The 25,371-nt window shown below is 40.3% G+C and overlaps 1 protein-coding gene across 2 annotated transcripts in view; it reads left to right on the forward strand.

The window, feature by feature from the left end:
• Positions 1-25,371, forward strand: part of CNBD1 (cyclic nucleotide binding domain containing 1) — a 363,365-nt gene that overhangs the window by 258,097 nt on the left and 79,897 nt on the right. For both annotated transcript variants that reach the window (XM_029062265.2, XM_039911805.1), the window contains 2 exons: positions 8,693-8,802; positions 11,122-11,272. In XM_029062265.2, the coding sequence (XP_028918098.1) occupies positions 8,693-8,802; positions 11,122-11,272 (261 nt within the window). The remainder of the gene's footprint in view (positions 1-8,692; positions 8,803-11,121; positions 11,273-25,371) is intronic.

The following is a 25,371-nucleotide window of genomic DNA, read 5'->3' on the forward strand; positions in this document are numbered from 1 at the left end:
AGCAACAAATTCTTATTACATTTACAGATTCAGAAATGAAAACAGATTTTAATCCATAGTAATCATTTTTCTCCTACATAGAATTCTAAGTAAAGCTGTTATTAAATTCATTACCTTCTGTAATCTATGTAATTACTAATGATTTTACTAAATTAACATTCAACACTTTCATTATAAATAACACCTTCTATATCCTACCTCTCAGTTGTGGCCTGAGAATCACTTCAAAGATATTACTTGGATTATGGCTGAAAAATTCTTCTCTGGATAAGTAGTTTATTTTGCCCAAGAAAAACCATTACTTTGGCTTTGATGGTAATTTATCATTTTTACATCAAGATGACCAAACATTCACTTAGATATTGAGTTAAAAAGAATAGATTAGACATGGCACCTTCCCCCATCAAGTTTACACTATCATGGGGAGATCTGAGGCCTACATAATTATGAGCTGATGCAGCGTTTGATCCGAATTAGTATTAATAGAATGCCAAAGATGTTGAAATCACTTATTTCGGACCAACTTTGTATATGGCACTGCTTTAGGTGTTGGGGGAAAAAAATGCAAAAACAAGAACAGATGCTTTTCTGTTCAGGAGTTTAGAGTTGAATGATAGATGTGAAGGGGAGTATGATTTGCTCTGATGACATTTTGATGTGGGGGAAGTCTACGATATGTCTGGCAGTGTAGTTAAGTGGAAGTGACCCTGGGCTGGGACTTGGATGATCTGAATGAATTCTAGTACATCTCAGGTCATTGCTCCTGACCCTAAGAAAGACCTTTAGCCTCTTTGCATTTCTCTTGCAGAGCTGTTGTGAAGATTTAGTGAGGTAATGTTGGTGACAGTGCTTTGGAAATTAAAGTTTTCTTTTTCCATATATGTATAATGTAGTATCTATCTATGTATGGATTATGTTGGATCTACCTGTATATGGATTATGCTGGACATATAGAATTATGATAATATGCATATCATATTATATATATGATTATGATTTTATTACTGATAGCTTTCCCAAATTGCATATTTACACATATACATGACTACCATTCTGAATAGTTGGTACTTGAACAGATTGGGAATATAGGATTTCTGTTCAATCAAGGAAGAGATTTTGGAGATGAGTTTGAAATTGAAAAGTGATGTTTGTCTGATTTGGGGTTTTATTTTGTATCTATCTCAGCACTTTGTTTCGTGCTCAACACCTAGTAAGCACTGAATAAATATCACCATAATTATTATTAGGTCAGGGATTAGAATGAAAGCATGGTCTCATATGAGAGAATTCAGGTGGAAAGAAGAAGGAGTTACCTTGATAGAAATGGTAGGGACAGAGAGAAAGATGAAGATCATGAGGGAAGGCAAAAGCAGGGGTTTGGAGGGCACTGGAAGGTACCTAGACCAATATTCAGCAAGTGAAACGTTCAATTTTTGTTTTTACACTGAAAATTAAGCAAAGACAAATAGTGTTAAATAGGATGGACGTAGCTTGAGTGAGAAAGTACTGTCAAACTTTCATGATTACAGCCCTGATTATAATGATGAATTCAATTATGGGATTCCCTGCCTAATTTCCCTGATGGTGTTTAAGACTTTTGATTGGCCCTTTCATGCTCCTTTCTGTGATCAGAATGGTAAAGAATTTTGGATGACAAATCTATCAGTCTGAGTGTGGTTTCAAAGCAGAATGATTTTGAAGTGTGGCAGCAGAATTGGCTTTTGGCTGCTTCTCTAAGAGCAGACAGAACAAAATGCCATGCTTTTTCTGTGCCCAAAAGAAGAAAATAGCCAGCTTGTAAACACTCTAGCATAATGGCACAATCATGGCAACTTCCCAGTGTAGTGGAACATCAATTAAGGGAGTATTATAAAGCTGTTTGCCACACAATTCTCAAAGAAAGAAAGGAACACAAAGAGATCATTGATTTATATCACAATCAGCTTTGTCATTGTTCTCTACTGGTAGGGTAGAGTTATCCATACACTTGAGTGAGGCATAAAGGACTGAAGTATATAATCTGCAGTCCTTTCCATGCTGCTTTGTACATGGAGAGTGGCCAAGGATTTGTGACTGGATGGTGTTGGCACAGTCAATTGTCTTTCCCTGCTTTTGTTTATCCCCTATATGATTAATATGTTGCTCAGTTCAGGAGAGGTGATCAGTAAATATCGATGATACTCAAAATGATGATGACCACAATAAAGACGAGAATAATAGTGACAATGATGATCCGGAGAAAATAAAGGTTCCTCCCTGTCTTTCCTAAAATTTTCCAGAATGGAAATTGTTGGAATTTCATGCTTAAAATGGATGTGGAAGAAAGGGAGGAGGATATAGGGAGACCATTTTACAGCCAAAGGCAGTAGTGGCCTGGGAAAAGAAGAATGTAATCCTCTTGCTTGGATTGCGCTTTCACAAACCCAAAATCTTGGCATTATCCTCTACTCATCCCTCTCATTCAACCCACAAAGTCAATCTGTCACCAATCCTGTCGGTTCTACATTCACATCAGTCCATCCAAACTGCTACTACTCTGATCCAAGCACTTATAGCCCACCTTGATAACAGCATCAGCTTCTTCACTGACCTCTCTGCCTCCTGTCTCTGCCCACACCAAACTTGGTTTCACTCTTCTGCTCAGATCATTTTTATTAAAAAGTTCAGTTTGCATATCACCATTTCTCAAAAACCTCCACTGGTTTCTCATCCATCTCCACAACAAACATAGACTCCTTATCATCATCTTTAAGGCATACTTCAGTTCTCCCACTCCTACCTATAACCTCACTGATCGACTACAACCCAGCTCACACTTCAGTCCTCTAATGCCAGCCTACTCACTGTACCTCATCATGTCTATCTCGCCTCTAACCCCTTGTTCATGTCCTCCTCCTAGCCTAGAACTCACTCCCCCTTCATATATGAGCGACCATCATTCTCCCCACCTTTAAAGCCTCATTAAAATCACATCTCCTTCAAGAAGCTGTCTCCAACTAAGCCCTCATCTCCATATTCACTTTCCTTTCCATGCCACCTTTGCACTTTGATCTGAATCTTTTAAACATTTGATATTCACCCCTCCCCCTCACCCTAACATATCCATAATTTATTTTGATGTCCATCTCCCCCACCAGGCAGTAACTCCTTATAGGCCCAATATGTGTCTTGCAACTCTGTTGTATTGCACTTTATGAAGCACTTAATACAGTGCTTTTCACACAGCAGGCGCTCAAAAAATACCACCGATTAATTGATTGATCTCAAATTGTGCTGGTTCATGTGATTCTTTTAAAAAAACTAATAAACATAGCACCTAAAAATGTTATGTTCATGACCCTACTAGCTCACTAGGCCCCAAAGGTCAGATGTGGAAGGAAAACTTATCATGATTCGTATCACTGTATCATTGTGATAAATAGTGCACAGTAAACAGTACTGTGCTGCCACTTGGATCTAGGTGCTCGTCATATCTTGGCTTGAAAATTATATCGGCCTCCTTTCTGATTTCCCTGCCTCCGGTATTTCCCCTCTCCAGTCTATATTTCATAGAGAAGCAGTGTGGCTCAGTGGAAAGAGCCTGGGCTTGGGAGTCAGAGGTCATGGGTTCGAATCCCAGCTCCACCACTTGTCAGCTGTGTGACTTTGGGCAAGTCACTTAACTTCTCTGTGCCTCAGTTACCTCATCTGCCAAATGGGGATTAAGACTGTGAGCCCCATGTGGGACAACCTGTTCACCTTGTATACCCCCCAGCACTTAGAACAGTGCTTCACACATGGTAAGCACTTAATACCATCATCATTATTATTACTCTGCTGTTTGAGTCGCCTTCCTAAAATCTCTCTTCGCATATGTTGCCTCTACCCTAAAAAAGTTCCCAATCGGTGACCATTTCTCTTTGTATCAAGCAGCAACTCCTGGCCAGCCTCATTAAGGTACACAATCAGTTCTCTCCTATTAATGTATCCATTGTCATCTCTCAATCTAGCCCAGCTTGTACCTCTCACTCTTCTCAAGCTTAACTAGTCACTGTGTCTATACTGGTCTCCCCTGCTTCCAAGCTATTGTTCCCCTTCCGAGTCCCTATTTGGAACTTCCTCCTTCTTCACAACCAACACACCACTGTTTTGGGGGGTTTGTTAAATGGTATTTGTTAAGTGCTTACTTGGCTTAGTTGATAGAGCAATCACCTGGGAGTTAGAAGGGCCTGGATCCTAATTCCAACTCCTCCGCTTGTCTATTGTATGACCTTGGGCAAGTCACTTAACTTCTCTGGGCCTCAGTTACCTCATCTGTAAAATGGGCATTATAATTGTGAGCTCCATGTGGGACAGGGATGTGTCCAACCCAATTCGCTTGTATCCATCCCAGTGCTAAGCCTGGTACATAGTAAGAGCTTAATAAATCCCACCATTGTTATTATTATTTCATTGTATTAAGTACTGGGGTAGATGCAAGTTGTCAGTATGGAGACGGTCCATGTCCCACATAGGGCTCGTAGAATTAATCCCCATTTTAGAGATGAGGTAACTGAGGCACTGAGAAGTTAACTGATTTGCCCAAGGTCATACCAGCAGGCAAGTGGCAGAGCTGGGATTAGAACCCAGGTCCTTCTGACTCCTTGGCCTCACGGTCAATCCATTAGCCTACACTGCTTCTCAGTGTTCTTCCCATTTTCAAAGGCCATCTGAAATCAGATTTGTTCTAAGAGGCTTTCCTCAATTATTTAATCCCCCTTTCTTATAATAATAATTGTACTTGTTAAGTGCTTACTAATGTGCCAAGCACTGTACTAAGCACTGGAGTGGATACAAGCAAAGCAGATCGAAGACAGTCCCTTTCAGATCGAAAACAGTCCCTTTCCCATGTTGGGCTCACAGACTCATTCCCCATGATGCACAGAGAACTAAAGTGACTTGCCAAAGGTCACACAGCAGACAAGTGGCGGAGCTGGGAAAGTCATGACTTTCTCACTCCCAGGGTCATGCTCTTTCCACTATGCCATGCTGTTTCCTTTAACTCCACTATGGTCACTTCAGCAATCTTAAACCTCCACCACACTTGGTTACTCAAATCCACATGTGTGTATCTTCTGTCTATAGTTCTTCCTCCTAGCTGAAATATTTTCAGGATCTGTTTCTCCCCCCGGATTGCAAGCTGCTTTAGGGGAACAAGTCATGTCTATACATTCTTTCATTCTCTACCAAACATTCAGTACGGTGCTTTCCACATAGTAGATGTTCCATAAATACTTTAAAATTGATTGATTATGTTGTAATTTTGATGTTTTGAAAGTGCAAAATAGTTTAGTTAACAAGGTAATACTTGGCTGTTTTCTCATCAGTGAATAAACAAGCGAATTAAGGTTTTAGTCATTCATTTTTATGGGTTGATTTTGTGTGGTTTGGGTTGATAAAGTAGAAGTGATTATTTTGATTTGTGCCAGTGTTAAACTTTGATTTTACTGATGGTTGTCCTGGTATTTCATGACTTTCAATGCTACTCGTGCAATTTTATTACAGTCGTTTGATTTTCTCTAAGTTCATCACCATTTCATTAACACCAATAAGTGTTACAGAGCTGCTACCTTTTTTTACACTTAGAAATAAAAAACAATCTTCATTGTCGATCACACATTAGGCCTCCTGAAATCTAGGCTCTTCTCATCCCTTTAAACCAAGGGAAAAAAAAATAATCTTATAGAAAAAGAAAAAGTGAATGCATTTTTTTTTTTAAAGAGATCCTGCTAGAGGATGGAAGGCTAGAAGGGCACAGTCACCCAGTTCCCCTGCGTATTCTCTGAGCATGTCTATGTCAAATAGTGAGTGCCTTTAGCAAGCTAGTGCAGACATAGGGTGACCGTGAACTCACAGGGATTCAGTGACCTCACTGGGAGCCACTAAGATTGTCATGAATGTGGATGTTGGACAAAAAGTTTTTTTAGGTGAGAGTTTCCTCCAGTAGTTAACAGGAATGAAACTATGATTAACTCTTTTCATTCATTCGTTCATTCAATTGTATTTATTGAACGCTGTTGCAGAGCACTGTACTAAGCGTTAGGAAAGTACAATTCGGCAATAGCGACAATCCCTACCCAACAACGGGCTCACAGTCTAGAAGGGGACTCACAGTCTACAAGGGGACATTTTCCCTTAAAGGTCCCAGATTGCTCGAGACTTAAAATTGTCCATTTGTGGATTGGCTCCTATAGAAGAGTATGTTCAAGTCAGCAAAATAAAAATATAATTTTAAGCAACTCAAGGCATCCTTCCCTCCCTCACTGCCATCTTCAACTATTCACTTTCCAATGGCTTCTGAGCCACTGCTTTAATCATGCTCATGTTTCTCTCCTCTATCCTAAGAAAACCCTTCCTTGAACCCACAACTCCCTCTAGTTATAGCCCCCTCTCCCTCCTACCATTCACTTCCAAAATGCCTTGAGTGAGTTGTGTGCACTCGTTGCTTGTCTGCACCCGTTGCCTCTACTTCCTCTCCTCCAATTATCTCCTTGATCCTCTCCAATCTGGTTTCCAATCCCTTCTCTCCACTGAAACTGCCTTCTCTGAGGTCACAGTGACCTTCTTCTAGCCAAATGTGATGGTCTCCTCGACCTCTCATCTGCCTTGGCCATTGTAACAACCCCTTTTCCTGGAAAAATTATACAACCTTGGCCGCACTGACACTGCCCTCTCCTGGTTCTCCTTTCTCACTGACCACTCCTTTTCAGTCGCTTTCACAGGCTCCTCCCCTGCCTTCACACTCTGACAGTGAGGATCCCTCAAGATTCACTTCTGTGTTGCCTTCTGTTCTCCTTCTACACCCATTCCCTTGGAGAACTCATTTGCTGCCATGGCTTCAACTACCATCTCTATGCAGATGATTCCCATATTTACATCTTAAGCCCTGACCTCTCTCCTTCCCTTGTCTTGCGTTTCTTCCTGCCTTCAGGACATCTCTAATTGTGTGTCCCACTGACACCTGCTCAAATCCATCCTGTCCTTCCCTTGTCTTTTCCATCACTGTAGACAATTCCACTACCTGCCCTACCTCACAAGCCCATAACCTTGGCATTATCCTAGACTCATCTCTCTCATTCAACCCATGTATCCAATGCCACCAAATCCTGTCGGTTCTACCTTCTCAATATGGTTTCCTCTTCATCTGAACTGTTACTGCACTGATTCAAGCACCTATCACATCCCATCTTGACTACTGCAGCAGCCTCCTCAATGACCTCCCTGCCTCCTCTCTTTCTCCACTCCAGACCTTACTTCACTCTGTTGTCCAGATTACTTCTCTAAAGAATGTTCAGTCCATGTTTTCTCTCTCCTCAAGGAACTACAGTGATTGCCCATCCACCTTCATATCAAACAGAATCATCAGCTCTAAAGCCCTTAAGCAGCTCTCCCTGCCTCACTGATTTCATTTATTCAGTCATATTTATTGAGTGCTTACTGTGTGTGCAGAGCACTGAATAAGTGCTTGGAAAGTCCAATTCAGCAATGAAGAGAGACAATCCCTGCCCACAGTGGGCTTCCTAGTACCACCCAGTCCAGTTTACTCATTGTGCCCCAATCTCATCTATCTCACTGCTGAACCTTTGCCCATGTCCTCCCTCTGACCTAGAACTCCTTCCTGCTCTGTACACACCATACTGTCAGTCTTTCCACCCTCAAAGCCTTACTATAATCATATCTCCTCCAAGAGACTTTCCCTGATTAAGCCTTTTTTGCCCCTAATTCCTCGCCTTTCTGAGTCTCCTGTGCACTTAGATCTGTACTCCTTAAATAACTTTCACCCCACTCTCACCGAACATATATTCATACTCAGAAAGCACGGGACTGGGCGTCAGAAGGACCTGGATTCTAATCCCAGTTCCATTACATGTCTGCTGTATGATCTTGGGCAAGCTAATTAACTTCTCTAGGCCTCAGTTACCTCATCTGTAAAATGGGGATTAAGACTGAGCTCCAAGTGGGACAGGGACTATGTCCCACTTGATTAACTTGTATCTACTCCAGTGTTTAGAACAGCACTTGGCACATAGTAAGCACTTAAGTACTATTATTATTTTTATTTTTGTTGATGTATGTTTCCCCCTCTGGGCTGTAAATTCCTGGTGGGGAGGGAGCATGTCTAGCAACTTAGTTGTACTCTCCCAATCACTTTGTACTGCATTATGCACACATTAAGTGCTCAATAAATACTACTGATTGCTGATAATTGTAGAGAGATCTATTTACATATTGTTCACCACAAGCTCTTCTGTTAAATGGATTTATTTTCAAATAATCCAGCCTATATGTACCAATAACACACTACCAGGAATTTTTCAAAGTGATACTTTGTATAAAATAGTTCTTATTTATGTGAAGATTTCAAGTAGTCCATAAAAATAGAAATTTGGGCTTGTTAGTCATTCAATCATATTTAATGTTTACTGTGTACAGAACACTGTACTAAGCACTTGGGAGAGTACAATACAATGATAAACAGACACATTCCCTGCCCACAACGAGCTTACATTAAAATAACAACAAACATTTTCAGTAAAGCATGTGGTTCAGCATCAGTTTGTGAAGCTCCTAGGGTATAGGATCCTGTATGTAAACCACCAATGCTAAATTGTCATTTATATAGCTTAAGGTGGAGATCAATCTTGCAAACCTTAAATGTCACTTTTTGTTGCAGTGCTGGTGAAAGCTGGAGACATAATTTCATTTGTGGGATTCATTCATTCTGGATACTGTAAGGTTTTCAGAGAAATTGTAGGTCTTGTGAAACACCCTCCTAGGAAAATGGTAAGTCTTTTTTACCAATTCCATTAAACATATTTTTTAACTTGGGATATTTGAGTTTACTATTTACATATCACACTATTGATAAAACAGTGTAATTCAGTATTGTTAAAAGATATGATCATTTTATGCTGCTGATGCTTTAGAGTTTGGTACTCATGCTTTAGTGGAAAGAGCCCGGGTTTGGGAGTCAGAGGTCGTGGGTTCTAATCCTGGCTCCGCCATTTATCAGATGTGTGATTTTGGGCAAGTCACTTCATTTCTCTGTGCCTCAGTTACCTCATCTGTAAAATGGGGATTAAGTCTGTGGGTCTCACAGGGGACAACCTGATTACCATGTATCTACCCCAGGGCTTAGAACAGTGCTTGGCACATAGTAAACACCTAAGAAATACCATCATTTTTATCATTACAGATCTTTTGGGTAAAAAGTCACAGGCCCATTCAAGAATTAGCCAAATGATTTCAAATAAACACAGACTTCCTTTCAGATAACTAGATACTACTACTCTTTGAAATAGGTAGCTGAATTTTTCCAAGTGTTTTTGTAAAATCTTTTACAATTTATTATAACCCTCAATATATTTACAGGGGATTTAGAAGCTTGATATTTTTCTTTCTCCCTTCCCCTCTTTTTTGTCCATTTGCACTCCTTTTTGATTACCTTGTGTGTTCAGTATTTTTTCACTATTTCCCACTTCTGCTCCAAGCTTTTATCTTCCTAAGTTTCAGAGCTCCCTAAAACTGTGTGCCCCATGTGGAAGATGAACTATTTAAGTAATCATTTAGTAAAGACCACCACCATCTTCATCACCATCATCATAACCCATCATCATCCTGCTGCTCTTCATTTCATGGCCACTGAGAGCATTCATTGATTAAAAATCTCCATAGTGGGCTATTAGAGGGATGCAGAAGGAAACATTAAAGATGTTAAATGATCCAACCTTAACCAAGAGTATCATGTGACCACTGTCAGAGACATAGTGTAGGACTCTATGGACCATTGGTCAGTGAGGAGGCTGATAGAATAATCAAGACAGGATAGGATAAGTGCTTGCATTAATGTGGAAGCAGTTTCAGATGGAGAAGAAGGAACAGATTTTAGCAATGATGTGAAGGTAGAACTGACGGGATTTAGTGATGGTTTGAATAGATGGGTTGAATGAGAGGATTCAAGGATAATGCAAAGGTTACGGGCTTGTGAAAGAGGAAGGATGATGATGCCATCAACAGTGATGGGGAAGTGAGTGGGAGGACAGGGTTTGGGTGAGAAGATAAAGAGCTCTGTATGGGACATGTTAAGTTAGAGGTGATGGGAGGACATCCAAGTAGAGATGTCCTTTACTTATTCTATACAGGAGTAGAGAAACTGAATAATGGCAGTATCTGTGGCCTGTAATTCTGTGTATTAGCCTCAGTGAACCTTATTCTCTGGGATTTCTTGCCTTGGCTGACTATCCACTTTCAGCTTCCTCCTCATTTCACTTTGATTTCTAACTTCATAAGGCATATGCCTTAATTTGTTTTCTTTCTCTCTTCCCTTGTTCATAAATGCTGAGTAGGTGAGAAAGAGCCCAATTGGTATTAATGATTTAGCTGCTAATAAGGAGAGTTGCTTCATTAAATAATTAGAAAAGAACCCTTTGAAAATCCCTTAACCTGATTCTCTGTTTCTTGCCAACTTTTAATTGGAAACAAAAATTAATCAATCTATCGGGTTTATTTATTGAGCTCCTGCTGAGTGCAAAGCTCTGTACTAAATGCTTGGAAAAATACAACAGAAAGAAAAAACCCACTTGGAAATAAATCATCCAAAACTTATGGCCTTAGCTGTTTTGAAACACTGAGCAATGGTGATGTAGAAGAAATTTACATCTGGACCGAGAAATCCAGCATACAGTTGTAAGTTCAGTAAACAGTTCCTGTCCCTTGCCAACTCTATTTTAGTATTATTTAAACTAAGGGAGTTAATAAATAACAAGTATGCTTTTCTGGCTGGATTTCTAAACCAGAGAAAACTAGATCGTAATGATTGTCCATCTTTTTTGTCCTTTGATCAGTCAAGTTAGTAGTATTTCTATTCATCTATTTACTATGTTGTATCAATAAACTAAGAATTATATATGGAATTCAGGAGAACTGAATTATTTTGAATAATGTTTTCTTGAATTCCATATATAATTCTTAGTTTGTTGATATACCATAATAAAAAATAGTTTGTAAATGCTTTCTTGAGCATCCCGAAGGCTATGTACCATTAATAACATTTTTGTAGTCGCACTGAATTACATACAAAGTCCTTTCCAATCTCTCAAATAGGGAAAGAAGATCAGACGGGTGTTCTTGGGTAAACTTCATGAAAAGGAGTCCTTTGGTGAGATAAGTGTTCTTCTGCAAGTTCCTTTCACATGTACAATCATCACAGGAACTGAAGTTGAATTGGGGATCATTGATGCTCAGAAGATATTAGGTAAAGTTTAAAAAACTTTTCATCTGCTTCAGATTTTATTTTTCTTGTTTAAGGTACAGAAACTTTAAATCTGCTTCTCATTGAGAAGTAGCATGACCTAGCAGATAAAACAAAGGTCTGGGAGTCAGAGGATCTTGTCTTCTAATCCTGGCTCTGCCACTTGTCTGCTGTGGGACCTTGGGCATGTCACTTAACTTCTCAGTACCTCAGTTACCGCATTTGTAAAATAGAGATTAAGACTGTGAGCCCCATGTGGGTCATGTTCTTTGTGCAACCTAATTATCTTATATCTGTCCCAGTGCTTAGTACAGTACCTGGCACTTAATAAATGTGTAACACATACCATAAAAAAGGTTTAAAAGGTGAGGGAGTTAATAATAATAATAATAATGTTGGTATTTGTTAAGCACTTACTATGTGCCGAGCACTGTTCTAAGCGCTGGGGTAGACACAGGGGAATCAGGTTGTCCCACGTGGGGCTCACAGTCTTAATCCCCATTTTACAGATGAGGGAACTGAGGCACCGAGAAGTTAAGTGACTTGCCCAAAGTCACACAGCTGGCAAGTGGCAGAGCCGGGGTTCGAACCCATGACCTCCGACTCCAAAGCCTGTGTTCTTTCCAGTGAGCCACGCAGTGATTAGGCTCAGTTGATTGGAATTGGATAAGAATGGCACAGTGGATAAAGCATGGGCTGGGGAGTCAGACAGTCATGAGTTCTAATCCTGGCTCTATCATGTGTGCTGTGTGACTGTGAGCAAGTCATTTCATTTCTCTGGGCCTCAGTTACCTCTTCTGTAAAATGGGGATTGAGACTGTGAGCCTCATGTGGCACAGGGACTGGATCCAACCTGTTTTGCTTATATCCACACCAGCACCTAGTACGGTCCTTGGCACATAGTATTTCACAAATATCATTATTATTATTACTATTATCATTATCATCATTATCTGGAGTAAAGGTATAAAGGTGTTTTCACTTCTAGTAAGGGTCTCCCTTCCTGTAGGTAAAGTGCTTCTCATCCCTTCTCTCTCCCTTTTTCATTCACCCCACAGTCAAAGCCCTTGAATTAGCAGTTGTGACAGGTAAACTGTATTTCCCTCTGAGTCTTCATATAAAAGTTGATGATTCTTTGGGCCCTTGACCTATTTATTTGCTAGCATTCAGCTATATTGGTGACTACTCACTAGCCTACTTGGAAAAGACTACTTCACTAGCCCAGGAGTAGTTCTCCCAGTTTCTGAGGACCAAAGTCTTAGATGAACTTCAGTTTGAAAACAGAATTCACTGTTTTACATTAGGTGACCAATCATACTGGCAGCATGGCATGTGTTTGACAGTTTTCCTTCCTTCCTTCATTCATTCAATAGTATTTATTGAGCGCTTACTATGTGCAGAGCACTGTACTAAGCGCTTGGAATGTACAAATCACTAACAGATAGAGACAGTCCCTGCCCACTGATGGGCTTACAGTCTAATCGACTTCACCAACACATGGTCTAGGATGCTCTATTAGGCCCCACCGGGGGCTGGCGGGCAAGTGTATTTTTTTTTCTTTTTTCAAGTGCATATTACGTACCGAGCACTGTACTAAGTGCTGAAGTAAATATAAGATAATCAGGTCACATGTGGAGCTCACAATCTAAGCAGGAGGGAGAACAGGTTGCAGATGAGGAAACTTAGGCATAGAGAAGTTAAGAGACTTGCTTAAGGTCATAAAGCAGGCAAATGGCAGAGCTGGGTTTAGAACTCAGGCCCACGCTCTTTCCATTAGGTCATGCTGCCCCTATGAAGCTGTTCTGAAGTGCCCCCTGCCCTCCTCACTCATCTCTTCAACCCCTTCCTTGTCACCAACCCACCATATCCTTGTGTTTGTGAAGGAAAGAGGATACTTCTGAGGCACTGGGAGTCTCTTTGACATCCCCTTACGTTAGAAGTTTGTGACCTTGTCTTAAGCACATGCATAACTGGTAGTCAACAGTTCCAGCAAAAAGGCAACTACTTAGAGTAGAAAAGATGAGAAAGGTATCCTTCTTCTCCTTCTCCTGCTACTGCTTCCTTTATTCACCAGCCTCTGCCATCCTGGCCCTTCCGAGTCACTGATGGTTGTGTTTTAGTATAGGACTCCTCAACTTCCACTTCTTTGCACTGTCACTGCTGCTGCAGTGAAGGGGCAGTCTCTTGTTACCTTGTTCATAATTAGGTCTTCCTTTAGGCCTGGGGAGCAGAAAATAGAACCTAAAAAAGTGTAACTGATCCTCCTATTTCTGACAACTACTTGCCTTAATGTAGATAAAGGCATGACCCATGATGTGTTGCTCTAGGAAATTATAATCTAGTATGCAGAAGGAAATGTTAAAGGTTTTAGTTGATCCGTCCATCACCATGAGTCTGAATATCAAGTTACCAGAGTCCCTCCAAGCATTCTCTTGCCCCTGGCAAAGAAGAGCCCTGACCTGGATGTAAAATAGGTCTAACTCAGGAATGGGACTGCTTATGTTCTTCTGTGGAACATGTGTATCTCACAGATGATGCAAAAAATGGTTTAAGAGTTTATCATGGTAGCTCTGTTAATGATCTATTCATTTGAACTCCATTTGTTTAAAATTGTTGTTTTAACTTCTGAGATGTTCGAACAAACAAAACAAAAGTCTCATGCCGAATAATGCTCAAAAGGAGAATTTTTACCAATTTATTATTTAGCACTGCAGTGATCTCACTTGATATAACGCAGTAATTTTCTTCCTGTACTAATTATGCTAACTGAGGCGAGACAAATACACACTGGACTGTTTTATATAAATCTACATTTCACACATGAAAGTGCTTCTTCCAACCTATATTAAAATCTTCTTAGCCATCTGGCAGACTGGAAATCCAAATAGGCTAAGCAAGGTTTTTAGCACCGTTCAGATTTGAAATTTCATTCCGCATTAAGCTCATTGGAGACTGTCTGCTCTCAAAGATGCCGTCATGGCGTATGCATAATTAGTTAAACATTCCCTGAATGGGGATGAGGTTTAGCATGATTTTCTCTATTGTTTGGCCACAATAGGTTAGGGAGAAAATTCTCTGTTTGAATTCATGAATGTTTATATTTCTCTATTTTATGTACTGTTGATGTCTCTCTAAAGGGGTGAATTAAAGATTTTTGTAAGTGAGATAGTGCTAGCGAAATGCCGACCAGGCATTAAGGCCAAATTACCCCAAAAAATTATTTTCAGAGTTGAGGAACAACAATCTTTTCTGCTTATTTCTATGGCCTTCCTTCTATTCCAATTATTCTTCACAATGTGCATATCTATAAATATTAATCCTGCTCTGTCATTTTGACCCAGAGACTTAAGACTAGTCTCCATGAATTTGGGCTGATAAAAAATATAAAATGTTACACAGGATGCCCAACATAGGTTATGTGCCTCTTTGAGCTGTGGATGGTCCCATAATATTTCTACATGGATGACCTGCTGTCACCTTAAACTCAACATGTCCAAAACTGAACTTTTTCAGCTCCCTTAACAAGCTTTCTTCTCCCCTTGACTTTCCTCTCATGGTAGACTACTCTGCCATCTCTCTAATCTCTTAAACCTCTCCTTATCTCTCCTTCAACTCACATATTGCATGAGTCACTAAAGCTTGTAGATTCTATCACAACAACAGTATGACCTAATGGAAAGAGCACAAGCTGGGAGTCAGAGAATCTGGGTTCTAATGCCAGCTACACCTTGTGTCTGTTGTGTGACCTTGGTCAAGTTAGTTCACCTCTCTGCTTTAGTGACCTTATTTGTAAAATAGGGATTAAGACATGGACTGTATCCTACTGATTATTTTGTATCTACCCCAGTGCTTTGTACAGTGCCTGGCACATACTGCTTAACAAATACCATAAAAAAAAAAATATATCTGGAGTTCACTCCTTCATCTTCACCCAAACTGGTTAAAACACTTGGCATATTTCATTTTGACGAGTGCATCATCTTTGTCGTTCATATCCCTGCCTCTAGCTTTTCCCCTCACTTGTCCATACTTTACTCAGTCAGTACACATCTGCCCACTCCTCAGCAATAATAACAATAGTGGTATTTGTTAAGCGCTTACTATGTGCAAAGCACTGTTCTAAGCGTTGGGGGGATACAAGGTGATCAGGTTGTCCCATGTGGAGCTCACAGTTTTTAATCCCCATTTTACAGATGACGTAACTGAGGCACAGAGAAATTAAGTGACTTGCCCAAAGTCACACAGCTGACAAGCGGCAGAGCTGGGATTAGAACCCATGACCTCTGACTCCAAGCCCAGGCTCTTTTCACTGAGCCATGCTGCTTGTTAAGCACTTATTATGTCAGCCACTGTTCTAAGCGCTGGGGTAGATACAAGTTAATTAAATTGGACACAGTCCCTGTTCCACAAGGGACTCAGAGTCTAAGCATCAAGTGCTTCCAATGCAGGTCCATTTGACTCTGAATCAAGCAGAAACTCCTCACCATAGGATACAAGGTAGCCAATCAGTCTTCTACTAAAGCACAACCCCATGCATGTGGCTCCTCTAATACCAATCTATTCACATTCATCTCACCTGCCATTGAGCCCCTCCTTCTGCTTGGAACTGCCTCCCTCAACATACCCAACAATCTACTCTTCTCCCCATCTTCAAAGCCTTACTGAAATCATATTTCCTCTAGATAGCCTTCCTGAACTGAGCTGTCATCCCTCCACCATACTTTCCCTCAATATTCCCTCTGCAATGCACTGTCATTTGGTTACTTCCCATACCTGCAATTTATTTCACTCTCTGTGTCCAAAATTATATTGCAACCTCCTTGAGAGAGTATCAACCTCCTTGAGAGAGTACTGTACTCTCCTAAGCACTTAGGACAGTGTTCTGCTCAAAGTAAGCAATCAATAAATACCACTGATTGATCTGTTGAAAGACAGCTTTCCTGTTACACCAGAACTTTTGCGAAGGTCTCTTAAATCCATATTAGATCAGAATGCAAAAATTCTAGAATTATAGGTAACTGCTGAGAATCAAGTTCAAGTACCATAATCCGTTTTATATGGTATTTATTATGTGCCTATTTTCAAATGCTGTTCTAAGCACTGTGGTAGATTCAGCATGCTCAAATCAGACAAGGTCCCTGTTCCACATAGGGATCACAGACTCAGAGGTAGGGAGAGCAGGTATGTTATCTATCTTATCCCCATTTAAAGAAGAAGCTGAGGCTCAGGGAGGTTATGTGACTTATTCAAGGTCACATAGCAGGTCATTGACCAAGTTGGGACTCAGATTCCTGCCTCCTAGGCCTGTGCTATTTTCACTAGACCATTATCCTCCAGAACTTATTGATTCATTCATTCAGTCATATTTATTGACTGTTTACTGTGTGCAAAGCACCATACTAAGCACTTGTGAGAATAAAATATAACAATAAACAGATATTCCCTGCCCACAGCAAGCTTACACTCTCAGGGAGAGAGCCATTAATATAAAAAAATAGATATATTACAGATCTGGTTTATCCTCATTTCTTTAAGCATGATGGTCCCAACGACTCTAAGAGAAATGACTGATTAGTACAGCTAAGGAAAGGAAAATGTAATCCTCGCATTCTCCAGTAATTTTTCTGGACCCTACCAGTCTTATGAAGTCCCCTTTTGGTCCAAGTGACTGTGGTGCACACCCTGACAGATTTGAAGCCCTGGTCCAAATCAGAGCAGGAGATAGGCAGAAGCTTGTTATGGTCCGGGAATGTATGTTAATTTTTGTTGTATTGTACTCTCTCAAGGATTGAGTACAGTGATCTGCAGATAGTAAACACTCAGTAAATAAGATTGATTAAGCTAGAGCATGTTTCTGATTTCTGGGCAAACTGTACAGACCATGCAGAAAGCGGTCAGAGGCTTCTTTCTCACATAAAACATTCATGTGTCTGGGCACCCATTCACACATATAAAGGTACACTCAGAATTAGGTTAACTAAGTCAGAGGGTCCTCAGGAGGTATACAAAAGAGCCACAGGAACACATGGACATTTGTACAAATACACTCATGTACGCTTTGACTGAGAGGCAGGAAACCTATGGTGACAGATGATTTTAGGGCAAAGAGGAAGGGACTGGCAGAGAAAAACGATTAGAAGATGACCTAATGGATAAACCACACACCTGGTAGTAAGAAGGACTTGGGTTCTAACTTCTAATCCCAGCTCTATCACTTGTCTGTTGTGTAACCTGGGGCAAGTCACTTCACTTTTCAGTGCCTCAGTTAGCTCATCTGTATAATGGAGATTAAGACTGTGAGACCCATGTGGGACAGGGTTTGTCCAACCTAATTAGCTTGTATCTATTCCAGCACTTAGTAAAGCATCTGGCACAAACCAAGTGATTAACAAATGCTATAAAATATAACAAGAAGGGAAGAAAGAAAACCAGAGACCAGAAAAAGCACATGTATCATTCATGTAACCTAGATGGGGAATGGGTAATTTTGTGGGTATTTTGTGAAGGTAAGATTTGTGTCAGAGTAGTCTGAGAGTTACAAATTGCATGAGGTATGGAATGATGCCTCCTTAAAATGAGAGAGGGGACAGGCAGAGAGACAGAAGCTGGCAGGAGAGCTTCTCTTCCATTGCTATGTAAAACATGGCCCTGCCACATGTCTCCTGTGTGATCTTAGGCAAGTCACTTAATTTTTCTCTATCTCAGTTTTCTCATCTCTAAAATGGGGTTAAGACTTGAACTGTCATAGAGAAGCAGCGTGGCTTAGTGGAAAGAGCCTGGGCTTGGGAGTCAGAGGTCATGGGTTCGAATCCTGACTCTGCCACTTGTCATCTGTATGACTTTGGGCAAGTCACTTAACTTCTCTGTGCCTCAGTTACCTCATCTATAAAATAGGGATCAAGACTGTGAGCCCCAAGTGGGACAACCTGATAACCTTGTATCTATTCCGGTGCTTAGAACAGTGCTTGGAACACAGCACTTCAAAAATTCCATCATTATTATTATCTCCACATAGGACATGGATGGTTTCCAGCCTGATTAGATCTTATTTATCCCAGAACTTAGTACAATGCCTGGCATATAATACATCCTTAACAGATACCATTAACAAAAAAAGAGAATCCCCAACCAGAGTGCTTGAGTGGGAGGGCTGTGTGATTAGAGTGGGTAGAAACTGTTGGGTTTGGCAAGAAGAAGGTCCCTGGTGACTTCAGAGGGGACATTTTCTGTGAAGTGAAGGTGGCAGAAAGGGGTCCACAAGAGAAATGGAGGCGAGGAAGTAAAGGTAGTGAGTATAGAGAACTTGCTTGAAGAATCTGGAGCGGAATGGTGGGAGGGAGGTGGGGATGACTAAACTTTTAATCCCCTCACTTGTTTTCTGCAGCAGTGCCATCAGATCCAGGTGATTCACCATTTTTCAAGTCTCTGAAGCAATAACATGATCAAAAGTTGGAGCTAAGATTATAACTTCTCCTTTGGCAAAACATTTTTCTTTAATTCTAGGATTTACATCTCGTTTTACTGTGATAAGCAAAAACCCAACCAACCTGAATCTTTTAACTTTATTGCAATTTAAAATCACATTTTTACCAGGAGAAAACAAATGCAGCACTTCTATAACAGCAAAGAATGGCTTCCAGCATCAGGAGTGATGTCGCTGTTCTTCTGTATGGTTTATTCTCATTCATGCACAACTGGTAAACAGTGTACTTCCAAAAGTGATAAATGTTGAGAGTATATCCTCTCTGAAAGAGAAGACTCCCAGATGATACTGGTACAAATTGTCAGAAAGTTTTTCTACAGGGAAAACATCTTCAACTTTTCATCACTGATACTGAATCTTGGAAGTTGTATGGTGGGGAAGGGGAAGAAACCCAATTTTCAAGATTTCATGCTGTAGCCAACAAATGTTTATCCTTGGAGCTAAACTAAATCAACTGGATTTCTGGAAGGAAAGAATTATATATATATATATATATATATGTATTTTATTTTGGCTCTTTCTTCCAGCTGTTGCTATAGCACTTGGATCTGTACCCTTAAAACACCTGTATTTACTACACCCTCAGCCCTACAGTAATAACGTACATATCCACAATTTATTAAGTCCTATTAATGTCTGTTTCCCACTCTAGGGCAGAGACTATGTTTACCAACTCTGTTGTGGGTAGTCTCCCAAGAATTTAGTACAGTGCTCTGAACACAAGTGTAGTCTAGTGTAAAGAGCGTGGGCCTGAGAGTCAGAGGACCTGGGTTCTAATCCTGGCTCCATAACTTGTCTGCTGTGTTAACTTAACATCTTTGTGCTTCAGTTTCCCCATCTGTAAAATGGGGATTAAGACTGTGAGCCCTATGTGGGACAGGGGCTGTGTCTAATCCGATTATTTTGTAGCTACCCCAGTGCTTAGTACAGTGTCTGGCACATAGTAAGCATTTAACAAATACCACAGTTATTATTCACTCAAAAAATCCATTGATTGATGGTAACATTTTATATACATTGTAAAACAGAATTCATTGAGTTCAAATTACTTTTCTTCTTCTCTGAGAATCGTGGGGTAGGCAGGGTGTGTCAATAGAAGCTGGAAAAGGATCAGTGAGAGTGCAGTTTCTTCTCCATAAATATCAGTGATTGATTCTCCTGATCCTTTGACCATTTCTCTTTTATGCTGCCTCATGTGGCTCTTCTTGGTCTAGCTGCGGCTCTTCCATGGACACCGCAAGACAGAAGTTGGTGCACTTATGTATTTGCCTATTTAATTGAATAGTCTATTTGAAACTCTTAGTTCCTTTCAGAAGATCATAAAAAACATGGAAATTGAAGGAAACTCATCGAGCATATAAAGTTTTATTTAGTTGTTGGTTGTTAATCAGGTATTAAACATGGGTCATAGTTTTATATTATTTTGCTGCTCCACAATATTCTGTGGAAAAGGAAAACACTATAGCCAGAGGCAATATTTCGACTGATCATATGAATCTTTTACCTTTGGCTCAATCATTTTTGAAAGGTCCAAATGTTTGGTCTTGATCTCAGTCCCTAGGCAAGCCGCTCCAATATTTTTCCAATTAAAAAAAAAAATCAGAAAGCTCTTTTGACTGTCTTCAAGTATAAGGATCTCGTCTGTTTAAAAAAAAAATATTTCTGCCTTCATTAACTAAAATATGACCTCCATAACATTGCAAGCCAGATGTTTCTTCAAAAGTTGCCTGCCTCAAGTGATATTGAAAGGAGGGAGGTGGTAACTGATTGAAAAAAATGAACAAATCCCGTTAGTCAATGTACATATAATTAATGAGAAATATATTTTTACTAGGAGTGTTCCCAATTTAAATCTTGTATGCAATAACTAGAGACAGGATAACATGTAATATTTCACATAAAGTACACTGTATCAATCAATTTCATTTTGTTGATTCCTGTGTGTAGAAAACTGTACTAAGCATTTGGGAGAATAAAATTTAAGGGAAGACACTTTCAATGCCAACAATCATCTTGAAGTACAGAGGGGCAGACAGTCATAAATATAAATGCATAAAAAATGTACATAATTAACCAATGGTATTTATTGAACACTTACATTTTGCAGAATATTGTATTAAGCACTTGGGAGAGTACAGGGCAAAAGACCTAAGTGCTGTGGGGCTGAGAATAGGGTGAAAAAGAGTGCAAATCCAACTACGATGATGACACAGAAGGGTGTGGGAGGAGAGGAAATGACAACTTAATTGGGAAGACCTCTTAGAGGAGTTTTGATTTTAATAAGACTATCCGATCGACTATTGGATATAAAGGGAGAGGGATTCCAGGCCAGAGACAGGTCATGGGTGAAGGGTTGGCAGTGAGATTGATGATACTGAATTACAGTGAGGAGTTTGGCATCAGAGGAATGTAGTGTGTGAGCTGGACTGTAGAAGGAAATCAGGAAGGTAAGATAGGAGGGAGCGAAATGAGTGCTTTAAAGTTGATGGCAAGGAGTTTCTGTTTGATGCGGAGATGGATGGGCAACTCCTAGAGGTTCTTGAGGAGCAGGGTAATATGAACTGAACATTCATGAAGAAAAATGGCCCAGGCAGAAGAGTGAAGTATGAACTAGAATAGGAAAAGACAGGAGTCAGGGAGGTCAGCAAGGAGTCTGATACAGTAATCAAATAATCAAGTCAGTGAAGCCAAAATTGGAATATAACATTTAATTGGAAACATAGATGACCTCTGTTTACTATGTCTTTAATCAGTGGCATTTCTCTTCATTGTGTGTATTTCATGAAGCAATTTTGCAATTGACCTGCTCCATTTCCCAGGACTTGACTAGAATATATCTTTGCGTGGTTGTCCTTCAGCTCATCCTTTTCCTCTTTTTCTTCTGATTAAATCACATTTGGCAAATGATTGCTCACCAATGTCTGCATCTAACCTGTCCACGGTAGATCGACATCATCTTTATCACATGACCTCATCACTGTCATAGCTATCATGGTATGAATTCCAAAGTGATGCTATGTTGGAGAACTCCTATCTACGCTTTGATTCAGGGTAGTAAATTCTCAGTGTTGGAGAGTATTAACCCATTCTAGCAGTTTATGATGATATATACTCATTGGTTGCCCAATATGATGTTTGGATTGTGGTACTGGTCTCACCTGGCTTCTATTGACTTAGCCTCACACGGGGGATTGTGAGAAAGTGCTTAGTAAAGTTCTCTGCACACAGTAAGAGCTCAATAAATATGATTGAATGAATGCCATCATTTAGGCCTCAGTGAATCATCAGTGATGTCTTTCTCTTATGGTAATAATCTCAAGGGTTTTGCTCCCTCACTGTGAATGAATGACTCAACCAATCAGTTTTATTTATTGAGTACTTTTTGTGAGCAGAGTATTGTATGAAGTGCTTAGGAACCTGCAATACAATAAAATTGATAGGTATGATCCCTGCCTGCAAGGAGCTTTTGGTTTAGACAGTGAGGCAGACATTTAAAATAAATTATGGATTTGTATGTAAGTGCTATGAAGCTGTGGATCGGGTGACTATTAAGTGTTTAATGGGTACAGATTCTAGTGTATGGGTGATGCAGAAGGAGTGGGGATGAGAAATGAAGGTGCAGTTAGGGAAGCCTCTTGGAGGAGATATGATTTTAGGAGGGCTTTGAAGGTGGGGTAAGTGGTGGTGATATGAAGAGGGAAGGAGATCCAGGTCAATGGGAGGACATCGGAAAAGGGTAGGTGATTAGATAAAAGATCAGTGGTACAGTGATTAGGTTGACACTAGAAGAACAAAATGTGTGGGTTTGGGTTGTATTAGGAGAACAGTCAGAGTGGAGAGACCCTATTGAATGAATAGATCATTATCTATATAGCTTTCCATTCTCATAAAGTCTGATATTTTCTTTTCATTTTTAAAAATTACCATCTGCTTGTTCATTGGAATCCCCCCTTAAAATTGCCTCTTTGCATTTTGGCATCACTACAATTAATCTGTCCCAGTCCATAGAGAAGCTTCTTCATCTTTATTGCAATTTATCTTTTTTGCTTAATGATACTTTGCTAAGGACTTTGCATTAAGCACTGTTGGTAGCTCTTGGGTAGATGCAATAAGCCCCATTGAGCCTGTGAGCCCCATGTGGGACAGGGACAGTGCCCAATCTGAGTTGATTTTATTGTATCCACCCCAGCGCTTAGTACAGTGCCTGGCACATAGTAAGAGCTTGACAAATGCTAATATTATTATTATTATCGGGTTGAACACAGTTCTTGTCCCACATGGGATGGGCAATATGATCTCCTTGTGGTAGCAAAGGGATTTTGTTCCAGAGGCAAGGTGTAAGATCATCAACAGATCACTCATTTCTGGGCAGATCTGAGAGATGAATCTATTTGCAAATCTAATGATGTTACTTTGAGAGGGCAAGTCTCTTGTTCCTGTCCTTCACCAAGGAGTCCGGATTCATTCATGGCCATTATAGAGTGTTATACTTCTTGGTGATTGCTATCCTAATATTCCATGACTTGTCTTTTCTGTTTTTTTATTACCTTTAGCAACTCAAGGTTAAAGTCTACTAGATCCAATTTTCTGGTGAGCCTGGTTTAGATGAGTGAGCTGCTACATTTTTAAACCACTTCTTCTAGCCCCATCTCCATTTGGGCTGAGCAGTGCTTTCCTACCTAGGACTTCTCAAATACCAGATATGAGCGCTCAGACTGCTCCTTCTTCTTGAATGATTGGTCAACCAAGTGTCCAGGCAGCTAATGTCTTAGGAAGGACTTTCCTTTAGATCAGGGAATGTGTCACTTGGTACTTCTGGAGTGCTTGTATAGTTCATTACACCAAATGGATGCTAAGTAAATAAATAATAATAAATTACTTAATAGCAATAACTATAATAGTAATAATAATGGTATTTGTTAAGCACTTACTATGTGCCAAGCACTGTACTAGGTGCTGGAGAAATACAAGACAGATTGGACCCAGTCCCTCTCCTACGTGAAGCTCCCAGTCTAAGGGGGAAGGATACTCAGTACTGAATCCCCAATTTACAGATAGGAAAACTGAGGCACAGAGAAGCTAAATAACTTGCGCAAAGTCACCCAATAAGCAATTGGCAGATCTGAGAATGGAAACCAGGTCCTCTGACTCTCAGGCTTGGGCTCTTTCCACTAGGCCATGCTGCTGCTTTACACATCATAGGGTCGGTCTCATAGTAGGACATATACTTGTTTTTTAAAAGTTGATGGTAGAAATAATATGGACTGAGCCCCCCACTTGGTTTGGTGCACTATACTAGACATTTAAAAAGAACAGATTAATAAAATGACCTATTCCCTGCCCACAATGAGCTGATACATGGAAATGTTTACAAATAGAGGGATCAAAAATGAATAAAGTGGAAATATTTACAGAAGTGCTAGGGAGGTATATGTTCATAAATGCTAGAGTTAGCTGAAGGGATAATATGACTCAGGTTGCTGGAGAATCATTTGAGTAGACCTTATTGGTTGCGGTGGGATTTTAGGAAGGATTTGAATCTGGGGACAGCTGTGGTCTGCCAGATATGAGGTATAAGCTCCTTGTGGTCAGGGAACATGTCTCCCAATTCTGTTAAATTGTACTCTCCCAAGCGCTTGGTACAGTATTCTGTACACAGTGAGTTCTCCATAAATATGATTGATTGGAAGGCATTCTGACCTTAGAAAATAGCATGAACAAGGGGAAGTGGCAAGGGAGTTGAGAAGAAGGTTGTCTTAGGAGGAATGAACACAGCAAATGATAAGTTGTGCTGAGCCACCCGCACACTATTGCCAGACTCACCAGTGGTCCTCAGTATTTGTGGTGCCATGTCTGGCAGGGACAAGAAAAGAGTCTGTGACCATGTAATAGCTCCTTTTCACTTTCCAGAGTGTAGTTTGCTATCCAGAGCATTGAGGTGGGTATGCCATTCCCCAGAAGTGGCATGGGTTAGAGGTGGTGGGACAGGTGATCATTATTGAAACTTGGTTGAGAGAAGATGGCTTCAATTAGTTCCCAGAGACACCATCAGGCAATCATATTTGTTGAGTGCTTACTATGGGTAGAACCCTGCTCTAAGCATTTGAGAGAGTACAATATAATGGAGTTGGTAGATATGTTCCCTGCCCATCACCATCCCCAAGTGTGTCTGGAGCAAACTACAAGGAAGGTTCCCAAAGCATACAGTATAGGTTTTCTTCCTGGAATGAAATTTTCAGAAGACAAGCTTGCTCAGTCACACATCCTTGTTTTAGGGATGAAAATCTTTGGGTCTGAATGTAGGCCAGGTTATCCTGGCCTTGGAATATCAACAGGCCCAGGTGCCCCTGATTTGAAGTCAGGATGAGAGAAGCAATTAGAGATTGTTATTTTCTGTGACAGCTCAATTTCTTCTAAAATCTTTGGATTGTGTTGAGAAAAGTGATTACATTGTTTTACTTCCTTTTGTTGCACTTGGCCATCCTTAGCCATAACAAGGGCTGAAAACAGCTCTGAGACTACTCACCTCCTCTGGAGCCATGGGCTACAGGAAGCATGGTGTATTTGCAGGAAGAAACATGGATATGATATTTTCCAATTTTCAGGCCTTGGATGCTCT

The sequence above is a fragment of the Ornithorhynchus anatinus genome, chromosome 4 (genome assembly GCF_004115215.2).
Source record: "Ornithorhynchus anatinus isolate Pmale09 chromosome 4, mOrnAna1.pri.v4, whole genome shotgun sequence".
Classification (NCBI taxonomy): Eukaryota; Metazoa; Chordata; class Mammalia; order Monotremata; family Ornithorhynchidae; genus Ornithorhynchus; species Ornithorhynchus anatinus.